General features: G+C 42.2%; 1 protein-coding gene across 3 annotated transcripts in view; it reads right to left on the bottom strand.

The window, feature by feature from the left end:
- Positions 1–14,418, bottom strand: part of kiaa1522 (KIAA1522 ortholog) — a 45,858-nt gene extending 31,440 nt beyond the window's left edge. The window contains exons 1-2 of one of the 3 annotated variants that reach the window (XM_037794997.1): positions 14,269–14,418; positions 13,179–13,581 (exon numbers count right to left, since the gene is read on the bottom strand). In XM_037794997.1, the coding sequence (XP_037650925.1) occupies positions 13,179–13,410 (232 nt within the window). In that variant the 5' untranslated portion in view covers positions 13,411–13,581; positions 14,269–14,418. Of the gene's footprint in view, positions 1–376; positions 940–13,178; positions 13,582–14,268 lie in introns of those variants that run through there. The other 2 variants (XM_037794996.1, XM_037794998.1) reach the window with 2 other exon arrangements.
- Positions 14,419–15,879: the final 1,461 nt, after the last annotated feature.

Consider the following 15,879-nt stretch of genomic DNA (forward strand, 5'->3'; position numbering starts at 1 on the left):
TGGGGAAAAAAGCTTCAAAAGAGGCTGTCTTCAATTGAAATCCTCTGTAACTACTCATCTGTCAGCAGGAGAAACAAATCACAGGAACAAAAAGAGCCCACACACAACCCTCTTCTGCACACTTGTGCAATAAGCAGGAAGCCTTGAAGCTGACTAAGGTAAAGTCAGCATGGGAATATTGTCACTCTGCATCTAAAAGGCTTACTGTAGGAACTAATTCACAACATGCACATCACCACACACCCACAGGCATACAACTACATAAGTAATCTCAAAGTGGTCACATTCAAAACAAGTCTGATTTTACAAATATGAATAAAGATTGTCAACAACTCATATCTTTGCATCCACTCCAGACATCCTCTGTCCCTCTCACCTGTTTTCAGTTTGTCTCTATGTCCAAACAGCCAGGAGCCTTTAGGTTTTTCCTTGTTGGGGTTTGGTGACGGGGGTGCAGAGAAGTTTTTCTCTGTTGTCTGAACCTTCTTTTTCTTCTGGACGCTGTTCCCCATTTTGGGGCAGTCCTGAAGCCCCTAAAGGGGGTCTATCATCTCGTCGTCCTGTAACACTACATCTGTATTCCTTCGCTTGAGACCCCACAGCCCCTCTCGCTCTCCAGCATGAAAACACACCCCAAAGTCAAAGTCAATACCGCGCTCCTGAATCCCTCTGGTCAAATAATTCCTGCTGATTCAGTCCTGCTGACACACACACCGCGGTATAGTGAATGCGTACTAAAGACACCATTCCTATAAAACAAATCACACACACAAACAGATCCAGCATGCAAACACTCAAATCAGTCTTATTCTCCGAGCTGACACACTTCCAGCCCCGTACATCCAGCTGCTGAAGCAACGGCAGCATCCAACGCTGACAAGCCTCACTACCAAGTGTGTGTGCATGCATGTGTGTGTGTGTGTGTAAGTGCCCCTCCCACTCTCTGCCTCTGTGATCGCTGAGCTCCCGAGCTGAGCGTTCACACAGCTGAGCATTTTCAGTGTTGGAGAGGGGTGAAAACAAACAACACACACACACACATTCATCTCCATAATATAGATAATGAAATGAGTCACACCTTTGTTTTATGGTTAATGCTACTCTTCTGTTGTGTATAATTTCCTCTTGTAGCGAGCAGTTGTCTTTATTTCAAACCATTCTAAGCACAGCTGACAGATACTGTCAACACAACGTGGTGACGGAGAAAACACAGATTCCTCTACGACAGTCACACACACACAGAAAGCTGCTGATGGGAACAGAGCAGTACATCAGTGGTGTTTACGTAAGAATGAGTGATAAAAAGGGGGAATAAATACTGAGATAAAGGCAGAAGTTGAATCTAAAAACAGCAGAGGGTTGCTCAATAATTCACGTATTCTTCACAGGTGCAGCTCTCCTGTCTGGCACCTCTTGAAATTCCTCACAACACACACATAGACATAGATAAAAAGAAAAAGTAGAAAGAGCAGGATATATGCCAGTCAACCGGTCGGACAGATCAAAGCTTGTTTTGAGACGAGAGCATTCCTGCTATGCTTAGAAGAAATACAGATGCTGAGCCAGATGGGTGAGTTGCAGTAACAGGGATGACAGGGGATTCCAGAGAGGCAACGTTACTTTAAATTTAACCGAGCACTTACAGTAACACAGTTATGACTATATTCAGCAAGCATGAGGAAGCAAATAGAGACTAGGCAACACTGAGCAAAAAATAAACCCAATAGAGAGAGGAAGTCCCACCCCTTCCGGAGAACCACCACGGGACCTTATTTTGGAAAAAATATGAAAGGTAGTCAACGGCGAGAGACAAATATTTTTTTGATCCCGTTTGAATGGCGCTATGAATCACACATACGATGTTGGTCAATTGGTCAAAGTCAAGAAAGTCAGAAAGTTGAAGTATAAGACTACACACCCAAAAGTCGCGTAAGTGACTCACTGACGCTACGATGCCTGTGTGTTTCCTACTGGGATGTACTCACACCAGCAACGGGTCTCGCTCGTTTTTTCGCTTCCGGGCTGATAAAAAGACCAGGAGTCGCTGGATAAAACACATCAGGTAAGATAACGTTACATTTGTGCGTGGTCATAACTAAGTTAGCTAGCTATGTAGTTCACTGAGCGGCTTCACACAAAACTAAATGATACTACGACAAACCTACGACAAACTGAGACTTTATTGACTTGCAAAATTATGACAAACATCGTATGTGTGATTCATGGCGCAATGGGGTCCCCCGGAAGGGGAGGGAATTTGCCTCTCTATAATTACACTAAGTCATCTTCCTCATTTCTTATGTTCTCTTTCCCTCTGCCTCCTCTCATTTCCCTCTACCCCTAAAAGGAGCTAACAGTGTTGGACAGTCCCCTGAATACCATGATGTCCCACCATGATGATGTCATGACCTTTGCCGTCACTAAATGACGGCGACAACGCTCCCAGAGCTTGTCGATCGATAGCAGTCATCCAGAACGAGGTCAGAGGGAGACATATATGGAAGAAGAGAAATGACATCAGCATGAAACTGAGATTCCTTGTAGGATCAAAATGGAGGAAGAGGGGAGGGAGTGTGATGATGAAGAGCAAGAAAAGTGAAACCACACACTCCTCATCATGCTCACCCTGATCATGTTTCTTCCCATCCCTCCATCACCCCACCCCTCTGGTGTGTAGGAAGATAAAAAGCCTGCAATAAAAAGCAGATTTACTGACTGGGGGGAGTCGTGAGGAAGGGGAGATTTGCTGAACTACTGAGCACTGAGCTGCTCATTTTTCTAGAGCAGGAATCGATTTGGCGTCTGAGGAGCAGGAGGAGTTTCTGGGAATTTCCAAATATGAATAAGGATGCTATGTATATACATGTATCTGCATGAGAGGAAGAGAAATGAAAGATGTGGGAGTATGACATCAAGCTTCCAATTGCAGAGTGTAAAATGATCCGCAGTTAAATGCTCACAGAGACATGCTGCCTCTTAATGTAGAACCACACCCAGTACATTTGTGCCGCTAGAGTACTCACTATCTTCTCAACTGTCATAGAGAGTGCACTTAGATAATATGAGTGTGTCGGATGCTCTTCCTTCACCTACCAGCTGCAGTACAACGTGCCGAACATGCCCTAGATACATTTAAATATGAGTGTGATCAAAGTGTGTGTCGTTGTCAAGAGAGATTTTAGGATTTGACAGCTGCTGGGAACTCAAAGGGGTTTGTGTGTGTGTGTACGCGCGTGTGTGTGTGTGCAGGTACGCATGCGTACATTAAAGGACATTTTGTGTAGAAGAATGCCGTTGTCAAGGTATAGTCGTCAGGGAAAGTGGTTGTCAGGGTGACCATCACCAGGGTCTCAAGACAGGATTACCTTTCTAAATGTTTCTGTGTACTTTTATTGGTGAGTGTGTACGCGAGACTACAGGTCTGAGACCAGCGGCCTGAATGAGTTTAGAAAAAGTTACAATGTAAAACACTGACATTTACCTATATGACATTGATGGCATCAATCCTCCTTAGCACAATTCTTTACAGATAATTTCCATACCCAATGAATCAACCCACCACTCCCCTCTTGTGGCAAGGTACTGCTATCACAATATAAAACCCTAGGGGCATACATACCGTAATGCAAAGCACTCAAAACCCAATAAATAACATCCAGTTGCAGTGCTGCAGACCTGCAAGAGCAACAGTCAATTTCAGTCTAACCTGTGCCACCTACAGGAGAAGCAGATGCAGATAGAGAGATGCCAATGTGCGCCATCTACAGGCAAGGAAGGTAACAATGAAAGTAACAAGGAAAGGGGTACAACTGCATTTCTTTTCTTTGTTGTAGCTGCTTGTTTGTGTGTATATATGTGTTTGAGGTATTAACTAAATGGAAATAGTTCTGTTAATTGCAGCAAATTTTCTGCTGAATACTGGGAAAAGTACAAAGTTCACACTGCTCTAAATGTCACCGTGAGTCCTCTGTCCTTCTGGTAAGTCAAGAGAGCAACAGAGGTAGGGGTTATTTAGACGTCTTCTCCAGGCAATTTGCAAATATACTTTATTAGAAGTGCTTGTCGGAACCCTACACCCCTCCAGTTTAGATAACAAGTTATGTAGGTGTTAAATGTAAAACCTCTGTAATACTGATAGCCTGCAGGTGGAGCAAATGTTAAAATGGCAGCAGTTATGACTTTCTTTGCAGGGTTCAGCACTAACTTTGGAAACGTTCAGCTTTTGGTTGCCGATACTGAAAATGTGGTTGCCATTTTTAGTCGCCTTATATTTTGAATAATTAAGATACTATGCAGTTATGCATCATCTTATTAATGAAAAGTATAAGTATAATTTTTCCAAAGGCCAAGAATTGGTTGCCAATTTCTCTAAATGATTGCCAATGGCAACCTGGCAATCCTTACTGTCCAGCCCCGCTTTGTCTGCATAGATGACATCTGCAGGTTTAAATTGCTGCTGCTGTTAATTTCCTTTCCTATTGGTGTCATGGGATAGTATGTGTAGAACTTGACTACAATTATGGAGCAGTTCTTGTGGAGAATTAAGCTTGCTAAATATAAATACGTGAGTATGAGCCAGTCAGATGATAAATCATACTGTGGCATTGCAGCTTAAGCCAGAAACAAACATATCAGAGATAAGATACAGTCAGTGGTCAGTGTTCCAAGATGTTTTACTCAGCCCATCAGAACATATATGGTCCCAAATGTCACTTTAATCAAGACTGACTGAATTTCTCAGTTGCTTTGTCATCGTCTGTTCTGTTCTTCACATCATAGAAAAAAAAATAAGTCAGAAAGAGAGGATGCGCAGCTGGATCCGGTAAACAGTGTTCAACAGGTGTATCTATTATAGCAAGTTACGTAACACGAGCCACACACACAGTCTTAAGGGTAAATCAGTTGTATATCCCCCTGTATACAGACTCCCACTCCCTCAGTCCCACGCTGATGTCTCACAGCTGCTTCCCTGCCACATCAAACACACTCCATGTCCTTATAAAACAACCCATTAGCTCTTATTCCATAAACAATACCTCTGGAGAAAAGCACAAGTAATTTCAGTTATCCCTTACTATGTACATATGAGGGTATCTATGTGTTATCTGCATGGGTCTGCATGATTCTCTAACGAAATATGGTAAAAACATAATTTAAAAATGCGTTATGCTCTGGGTGTGTATATATATATATATATATATATATTCAAATTTGAATATGAAAATTGATATTTGATTGTGAAAGAAAAAAAAGAGCATCCCAACCCTAGCCGTCTGCCTTGCGCGCACTGAATGCACCGCATGACGAGAGTCACACAACGCCACTTTCATTAAGTGAAATTGAAATGTAACGTAAGGTCAAGCTGAGCGAGAAATAATTCAACCATAACTGTAATGATGGCAGAGAACTCGGCCGCAGAGAGAGCGACACTGTGTCCTAACAGCAAGCGAGACGTTCTGTAAACAAACCACGTACATATGAGCTGTGTGCTCGAGATCAAACTGGAGATGTAACCACTTAAAAGATGAGTGAGTAGCATTTGCCATCTTCCAATGTTTGTACTTTTAAAACAGAGAATCCGTCCCTAAGCCTAGCCCCGTAAACCGCAACACACATCAGTGGTTTTAAGACAAAAATTAAGATTTTTATTTTTATAAAAACCAATAGGTCCCTGATATTGTTGGCTTAAACATGTTTGTGTCATGTCATCATGTCAAATTCACTACAACAACGACAGTTGTGAAAAGTGTATTTCTTTCTTTCTTTCTTTATTTGTTAATTTGTTACCTTAATGCAGTACATTTTTTTTTAGAGGGCAACCAGCGCCCCCCCAGAAGGTGGCTCCCTAGGCGATCGCCTATATGGCCAATGCGGCCCTGATGTTTGTCATTAGGGGCGAATAGATATTTGAATAGTTTGAACCTATATGTTTTTTTAGAACGAATTGTAGGATGTAATTTTGGGCCATTTTGACAGCCCATAGTGTGCATGGGCTGTGTCATCATGAGTGTGAAATTCAATCTGATTAACACCGAACAGTGGGGGGGTTGTTGTGACCTCAATTCTTATCATGCTTTCCCATTTCTTCTACGTTATCTCCATCCTATCTTCGTTCTCTGCTGCAACACATCTCTGCATGCTACTCTACTGTATATCCTCACATTAACCTGAAAGACGAATAATGTTTCACTCCGACACGAACCCTATTGTTACACAGTATTGCTGCTTCACAATGCTGTTGCCTGGGAGACGTTTACCTCACCGGCATGGCTTTAGGTCTACAGTGATGGACGAGGGTTGGAGGTATCTGCTTACCCAGGTAAAATTACCTCGCTCATCAAAGAGTGTGTGTGTGTGTGAGCGGTGAATGATGCTCGCGGGGGAACATTGTGTGGTTGCATTAAACTTTCACACTCCTCCCTCTCTGCCGAATGCCTTTCTTTGCCCTCCACTCGCTGCCTTCATCCTGTCAGACTATATTAAAGCAGCCCTGAGTTGTGGCCTGTAATAGAGCTAAGGCTGTATACAATGTTCTCTATGTAATGAGATGTTTGCACTTCAATTACTCTGCTGGGTCTGTAATCTGCATTATAGTTTGTGAATCTACACACCCTGACTGCGTTTCGTGATGTGGCAGCCACACACACACCCATGTAGATCAAGAGAAAAATCAAGCAGAGAATGGGATCCATTACCAACAGATTTACAAGGCCTGCATTTAAGTGTTCTCACACACATGGCTTCACACATGTAGAAAACAATGACTACACACTCGGACAAACACGTGGAATCCCAGGGATTGCGCAAAATGACCTCACCGCTCAAACAGCCAGCGACCGAAGACGGGCTGCGCTGGACAAAGCAGGTAGTTGCGGGGGCTCTGTACGCCCTTGTGTGTGTGTGTGTGTGCGTGTGTTTGTGTGTGTGGAGGTGATGTAATGAGTGCTGGCGCTTGGTCGGCGCCGCCCTAAGCCCAGCAATATGCTGCTGACACACAAACACAGAGATACCCTCTGATACAGGGTAGCACTCGGTCACACACCCTCACTCACAACTTTAAACACACGCTGATTACACAATAATAAGCAGTGAAGGCCATCACACACCCACAGCAGTGCTGCTGAATAAGAGGGCATTAAGCAATCTGAGAAGCAAATCAAAAACAGTAATATGCAGTAATGAAAAGGCAAAGAGACGGAAAAATCGGAGAGGTGTGTGTGTTTGTGTGTGTGCGCTGAGAAGTCGCTCTAATTAAAAAAGCATTGAGAGAGTGTTCCCTAAGAGTTCTCTCAAGGCTGAATGGGGCTTTGTGATTCGTTGTAATCTCTCTTCTTCATCGCATAACTCTAGGTCCAATCTGGCATCCAGGCTGGCTCACACGCACACACGCACGCTAAAAGACCTTGACACACACACACACACACACACACACACACCGCTCTGATGCACGGCTCTCAGGAATTCAGCACATCAAAGAGTGTTATTTTTCTTTTATAGGAGAGGAATCTGTATAAAATATAGCCGGTAGTCAGCGGTGGACTGCGGGGCTCTGGATCACGGACGAGCAGATCAGAGCCAGTCACGCAGGAATGACACAGCCAATGTAAACCCACCAACAAAGACATATTATAGTAAGAGCTGCATGTCATTGCGACAGAAACAAGAAGGCGCAGTGAGTCACTGGAGGATAGTCTCTCTTTTTGGGGGAGAAGTCACTGTGTTCTGTTGTCATTTGAAACATCAAGTCAAATGTCTGTACACTACTACAAACATGCATCTTTAAGTTCAGATCTCATTAACATAGACTGTAGGGAAAAATGATGGCTGTATCGGAAATGGTTTTCTTGTTATGCATTCAGTATTTCCTATATGATTCACTTGTGAATTATCATCAATTTAGCATCCCTAATGTAGACTGTAATGCAAAACTGTAATTAAAATCTGTTATCATATGAGCAAAGGCAATAGAGACAGAGCACAATTAAGTCCCGCTAACACACCGGAGGGGAAAACAATTGATCGCTCTCCATTGACATTGTATGATGTCACTTTTGTCTGCTAGCAAACAACAGAAAAATCCTTAAAGGCTGCTGTGTGGTGGGATGCACTATCAACAGGGTAAAGAACCCAGAACTTAGTTTTTATATGCTGCCACACCAAAAAACTGAGCTTTTAAGAAGATAAGGCACTAGCAGGAAGAATGGGAAAACTGTGGGATCCTGACACTAAGTATGCCGATGTGTTAAGTATCAACTATTTTGTCCAGATGACAGTTTTATATTACTATATTTCTGTAAGTTAAGCTAAAGCATTTTGACCTTATGCAACTTGTGTTATGGAATGGAATGTGGATAAATCAGAAAGCTTTGCAATATTATGTTTGTTAACTTGTCTCATCACCATTTTAGTTATCAACTGCAACCAACCTTCCCTTTATATCTGGCTTTATTTTGGCCATAAATAAATTGTAATCCAAATTTCCCTCATGTGGAGTACCTGCCCTGGAGAATCTTTCAAAAAGATTTTATACAGGATACACCATTCAAATAATATTTGACGTTTTTTTCACTCTGTATGTGTTGCTGTGTCTCAATTCACTTACTTCTGTACTTACATTTGTTATTTTGAGTACATAAGTGCGTTCAAACTGAGAAGTATGGCAAAATGTGCTGCACTCTAAGTACCCGGATGTTGTACTGAAAACGTTGAGTGTGACATTTCTCACCCTCAACGGTCGCCACCAAACTATACAAATTTAAATTATACATGTTTTTTTTTTTCAACAAGTACCACTATACTGTAGTCACATAGAATCCATTATTGGGTTAATTTATCGTTCTGAATTGAATTACTGCCAATGCGGCGTGAGGTTTGAGACAACACTACCCTGTCGAAATGTCCCGCATTACGCAAGTAAGTACATAGAGTTCACAATGTACTACATGGAAGTGTACTAACGGAAGTATTTGAATTGAGACAGAGCATGTGTGAGTGAGAAATGGAGAGGGGTGATAAGTCATCTTTATTTACCCCAGGAGAATTAGACTATTTTCTTTTAGAACTATCAACTACTGAGTTGTAGCCTCAGTGTTACCTAAATGATTTATGTTTTTTCAGGCTCCAAAAGTAGTAGTAGTATAGGCATTTTGTTAGCATTTCAACCCTTTGTTGCATGTCGTGGAGCCGATTGTTTTCCCCTCTGATTGGCATGTGACATGATGCGCTCTGTCTCTATACATTTTTTGCTCTATCTGAGAATCTTTGAGGGCACTACTTTGTGCAGAAACAGAATTCAGACACGCAGACATGATGGAAATTGAATTTAGTGCACTAAGTAGCAATTATGGGGTGATTTCAGATGTAGCTTATGTCAACTGATTGAGTTGATTCCACTTGTTTCTAATGCAGTCACTGGTTCATGAGATTTTCTTGAAAGAGTCAACAGCAACTGAAACTAGTTGGATGACACTACTATCAAGATAGGACAAGATAGGTCACTGCTTGAACGGCCTGTGTCAAATAGAAACTTCTGTTAGTGAGCGATCCTTTTGCTTTGTACACACTAATAAAATGTATGAATTACAAGTACTGTAAACCTATGTGGGTCTGTAAACCAAACCAGCATATCAGTAGTCATATAGACCCAGTAGTTAGACAAGGGGACTATGAAGATTTGTGTGAGTACATAACTGTATACGTGTCTGTGCGAAAGTTGTCTTTATGCTTTGTCTCGTCAGGTTGGTGAAGTCACCCAGCGGGTTCAGGGAGAATGAACCGCAGCGAGAGAAAAATAAAGTGCAATGCTCCAATTATTTACTGGTGGGAAAACAGGCGTCCCTCACTCTCTCTGTGGGAGTCAAAGCGCCAAAGAAAACAAGACAATCCAAACCTAACAATTTGTTCACACACACAGGTGGGACAGAAAACACCAGCTGTTCATGCCCGTGAAATAAGGAACAGATCTTTCTGTCAAGCGGCTACAGACCTCCTGTGTATGTCGACAGCAGGTTACCTTTACAAGATCTAGTCAACAAATCACGGCTGCATTTTGGAATATTGTGAGAATTAACGCAAAATACCTTCTACTTTCTGATTTCACAGATTTTCTCTCCAAAATAAAACTTTAAACCAATAGTAAACACATCAGCAGTTACATTAGATCCCACCTCTGATCAAGTACAATTAGTCAACAGCCAAACTATAACAATATGCCAGCTATTGAACACAAAATAAAGCAAGAGTTAAATTTAAAAAAAAAATTGTAATAAACAACATCACATGCTGTAAAACAATAAGGGAATATGGTGAAATGTCATTATCTGCAACTCCCAGCTGGCTGGGTGTTCATGATTATCTGTGATCTGTTTCTTGGACATGCTTAGTCCTCCTTAGTCAGAAAATCAGAAAATCACTGAGACAAAAATGGCAAAAATATATGGTTCCCACACATTTTTACCATCAGTCTCTGACCACATCCTCAGCTGGGGAATTATTAGCCCAAATGCTAGTTAATCTTTGGTTTCAAATGGAGTCACTGTCTGTTACCCATCCAGCGTTCATAGTTCTCCATAGACCTTACAAAACCACAATGTACTGCATAATAAGGGATCATGGAGGTTCGTTTTAGGCGGAACGAGCACAAAAACCACAAACGACCAAACAAGGTCTGAAAGACTGTGAATCTGGATTTCCAAGAGTTGTTGGATAGTTACTACAGTAACACACACACACACACACACACACACACACACACACACAATGACAGAAGAGAAAGGGATAGCTTTGGACGTGGAACAAAAACAGGAAATGGGGACTGTGGGTAATCTCTGTGCTGCCGACCAAGCAAACGCATCAGTAAACAGAAAGGGGGATTAGACCCCTGTGTCAGTCTATGTGTGTGTGCGTCTCTTTTGCCAAGTTATAAATGTAGAGACTGATGTCCTGACGATAACAAAATCCCTATTACTTTTCCAACTTAATCCAAAAGTCAACACATTTCTCCGACACATCATGACCATACCGTCTGTGATCATGACAGACGAAACAAGACAGAATTGTACAGTAGAGCTGCCAAACAAGCAAAACATGGCTTCAAAACTCTGATCCTCACCTAAACTGAACCTTGACAAGGAATAACTTCTATGAGAGTCTTCTATGCACCTCTTATTAGAAACAGAAACTTCTTTCATTGATATCAGGCTGTGTTGACATAGAAACAATAACCTTGGTGATTTTACTAATGAACAAAATACATTTTCCTGGTTTGAAAATTGCAGGCAGTTTAATGAAATTATATTTTAAAAATTTCTATCACATATTAATTGTTTGTTTTTTTCTAAATTTTTCCTCATTCACAGATTTGTTGGCCACTTGGGGGCAGCGCAACAGCTGTAAACACAACACTGACATCATGTATAGAGCCTTAAAAGTAAAGTAAAGTTGTTATGGCAAACATATTAGCTAACACACCTTTTAGCTCTGTACATCTCCACCAACTCATGAGGGAAATATCTGGCATTTTAGCTGCTAAATACACAACTATGTTCACCAGCTAGTTGCTAACTTTGTCTGTCTGCTGTTTGGTGCTGGATAAGTTGCATACTATTGGTTTAGAGTCTACAGAGACTTTTGCTGAAAACAGCTGCCATCTGTGACTAAAAATTAGGTTCCTGAGAGCGGTGAGAGTGAACCAAAACCAGTCGGCAGGAAAAATGTTGGCATTGGACATTTTTGCAAACCACGAATTGAAGTTCAATGGCGACGTTTATGAACCAAAAATACGTTTCATATAAGTCTTGTATCACGTCTGCAGAAACGCAATGCCACATGGTTAACGTTGTGAAACAAATGGTTAGGCTTTGGCAACAATACTACTTGGTTAAGGTTAGAAAAAAGATGATGGTTTGTGTTCAAATAATAATGTGACAACATGACAACATAACGTAACAAACCGTAACAATGCAACAAAACCACCATAGTTAGGTTTATGAAAGAACTACATGGTTGGGCTTAATACTACTACGTTTGTACAGTTAAAATGACACTGAGCGTTGTGAACATGGGACACAAACGAACAGCTGATTGTAATGTGACGCACGGGACTTTAAACTACAGTATGTCACTTGCTCTGACCGAATGCAAAAAACGTTGACATATCAGCATATCCCTGGTTTGCTGAAACGTCCAATGCCAAAATGTTTTCCTTGCGACTGGGCTGACCAAAATACCAACTCAAGTTGCGGGCCATAAAACCAAAACAATGAGCTGAAAGACAATGCAACGCTCCGTAGAGCTGAGAGAAACTGCAGAGTCGAGCGATAATTATCTGTCGGTTCGTCACTATGAGCGACAGTTTTCACATTACACATAGTCACTTCATACATTGTCTAAAATCACTAACTAACCTACTAAATACTATAAACACACAGCCAACTATAAAATGTACGCTAAAATAACCATGCTAACACTACAATCTAACTACTCAATCACTCACTATAATCAATCCACACAATTTGCTCAATCGACTCTTCCCTAATACTCCTCTCCACAGTCTGCAATAGTTTTATAGAAGGGGGCAGGGAGGGGGGGGGTTGGCTAGTGACTATAGCTGGCACCATATACGTCACCTGGCATCAGATAAGCCAATAGCAAAATTCAATTCATTCAATTCACCAGTAGAGGGCCGTCGATATTTACATAACACAATATGTAGACTTCAAATACTTAGCACTAAAATGTCAAGTTTTGGACCTGAATCCATCAACAACACTACTAAATACCCATATAGATTGGATTAGTTACTCTTTAATGTAAAACATATTGATTAGCACAGCATTCATAATATCACTGATGATGATTATGATTGTATTAGTTCAGATTTAGACTAAAAATATGCTTTTTCGTGTTCATAAATACAGATTGAACTACAATGAGTAAATTCAATTTTGAGTTGAATTTTGTAAAAGGACACTGAGCCTCCTTTACTGATTTTAAATGAGCCTTTGATGGTCAAAGAATATTGAAAATGTGCAAAAGTCTTTATGTTTGCTTGGGGGGCATTTTCAGTGACAGGAGGCAAAGCTTGTTCCTATGTTTTATGTATTGTCACTCTGTATAAAAGCATCAGTTGACCACCTAACATTAAAAAAAGGTTAAGTATAAAGTCTTGACCCACTCACCTTTTGCAGGGTCATGATTCTGAAGTCCCAGTTTGGCATCCGTCACACCAATACCAGTTTGGTTTAGCCCATTTCTGAGGTTCTTCTTCCTCCTGCTCCCCTTTAACCAGCTGAAGGCCTGTCCCAGGGAGCTACCCGGCTTCTTCTGCCCACGCTGAGCCCTCGCCTCCCGGGCTAAGATATCAGTGATGTCCCTGGGCACCAGGTCCCCTGTAGACCTCCTCCGGGACATCCTGGAGGTTGGTCCTGGGAGAGAAGGCCCGGTACCTCCGCCCGGATCAGTGTGTCCTCTATCGGGAACAAGTCACAGGATCTGAACCCTCCCTGCTCTCCAGGGTTTGGTGAACCCCTCGGTCCCTCTTTGGCCTCACTCAGTGTCTCTGTTTTTCCTGTCTGTCACCACCTGGGACAACAATGAGATCAGCAGGATGAGCGAGAGAGAGGGTGAGATGGAAAGAGAGAAAATAAGGTTAAAAATGAAACCCAGAGGGAGGACAGTGTGACATGAGAAAGCACGAAAAAAAGAGCAGATTCATTAGAGGAGGGAGATTAACTGGAATAAGCCAAACGTACATTATTACAAAATAAAAATTATGAAAATAAAATCAGAGGATAAAACAGGAAAATACACCAACCCAACTGTTAACAAAATGTAGGAGCATTCCCACATTGTCCTACTAAAGTTTTCCCTCCACTCGTCCGCCCCCGCTCCCCTTTTTCTATTCTCTCATTTTTGTGTATGTAGAGGAGAAGCTCCAGGGAGGCGAGCTGGACCTCTGCAGAGTCTATGTATGTGTGTGTGTGTGTGTGTGTGTGTGTGTGTGTGTGTGTGCATGCATGTGTGACATGTGGTTCACATCAGCAGAAAAGTGCGTACTGTACGGGTGAGTTGGAGAAGAGAAAGAAGTTCAATTCAATAAAACTAGCAGTGGAAAAATACTTACACGAGGCATACTTTTTACTTACATAAAGACACATCTAAAGATGAATACATGCACTTCATCTGCTTCCTTCTGCGTCACATTAGCAAACAATGTAAAATATGTGCTGTAAAATGTTCAGACAGGACATATAACTGTGTGCAACTTACTCAGCGAGCGTGCAGTCCTCTCCTCCGCTCCCCTCTTTTCTCTCAGCCTGAGAACAGCTTTGCGGAGCATGTGTTTGTGTGTGTGTGTGTGTGTGTGTGTGTGTGTGTTTAGCAGAGTGAATGAAGCTCCATGCTCTGAGTCCCTCCCTCTGTATGAGAGCCAGCCTCTCCTCCCACCTCTCACAGTGTTGTTAGGAGTTAGCCACACCATTCCAGCGCTGGTTCTTCACGTTCCAAACAGCTGGTGTTTAGCATTTTAGCTTCAGTATTGAGTCTTTTAACTTGACGGGTCATTTCTAGTTTGTTGTCCAGCTGTCTTCCTTTTGTCTTTCCTCCTAGCCTCCTTTCCGGGGATCAGGTGCGGTCATCCCAGTCTCCTTCACGGGGGAAACCATTGGGTTACGAAGCATCAAGGAGGCTAGGAAATAAAAATACACACCTCGGACCAGCATATCCATAGCTTGATCACTCTATGAGCCAAAATACAAGACAGAAAGCCTGGTGCAGCTCTTGTGTGGCTTTCACAGAGAGGACAGGTGAAGGCCCCTGATGACAAAGTTTGCTGGGAACCTACAGAGCAGTCCAGTGTTGAAAGGTAGTCTGGCAAAGGTGAAAAGGCTCAGCAGTTGTTTTTTTCTGCAGTTAAGAGGGAGTGGCTCTTTCCTGTCACTGTGCAGCCAGGTGGAAACCCGATACCCCTTGTTAAACATGACATACAATCAGACAGACAGGTAAAGCGAGTCCCAAGTGGCCAGTTACCATTAAGTCTCGTCCAGTTGTACTCAACATACAAGCTCTACCACTGAACTCTGAAGTCAGTTTCAAATTGCACTACTTTGGTGCGGACGAGACAAGCTGACATCACTGTATGTGTGTGGGTGGGTGGAAGGGTGAGTGGGGGGGAGACATTCGTCAGAAATGGGTGGAGTACATATATGTGTCGCGGGACTTGCTCATCTGGTTTGAATGTGGAGGAGACCCACTGGGGTAAAAAGGGGAAGCAGGAGTTGGAGGAGGAGGTGACTCAGCCTTGGTGGAACAGACTGAGACAAGCCTGTGACTACAGTCTACAATACAACTTGTCAATTAGCAACATTCAATTCAGGGTATAATCTATGCTAATGGCACAGCACAGTATCTCCTTATAATATCGAAATATCTTCATCCAAGCAGAATAGACTGAACATGTCAAGCATTAGCGCACCCTGCCTCATGTTCACTTGCATTGATATGCCACTCAGGAATTAGAGCTAGATGATCTGACTGCCATTAACCTCTTTCAGAAACCATCAACAATTGACAAAACCCCCCACACCAATCTTTCTTGTCCTCTTTGCAAACAGTAGGCTGTAACTGACAAACAACCAACATCACGGGAGGAAACTTAAAGCGATAGTTTGGGTGTTTTGTAGTGGGGTTGTATGAAGTACTTATCCATAGTCAGTGTATTACCTACAGTAGATGACGGTCGGCACGCCCACAGTTTGGTGAAACAGACAGCAGTACCGCACGGAAGCAAAGCAATGTACTGCTGTGGGTGGGGCCGGCAGCAAAACGTATTTTAGCCACCTAAAAGAAATCGATATCAGTTTAAGGGTACGCTATATTTAG

This window comes from Sebastes umbrosus, chromosome 15, assembly GCF_015220745.1.
Source record: "Sebastes umbrosus isolate fSebUmb1 chromosome 15, fSebUmb1.pri, whole genome shotgun sequence".
In the NCBI taxonomy this organism is placed as follows: domain Eukaryota; kingdom Metazoa; phylum Chordata; class Actinopteri; order Perciformes; family Sebastidae; genus Sebastes; species Sebastes umbrosus.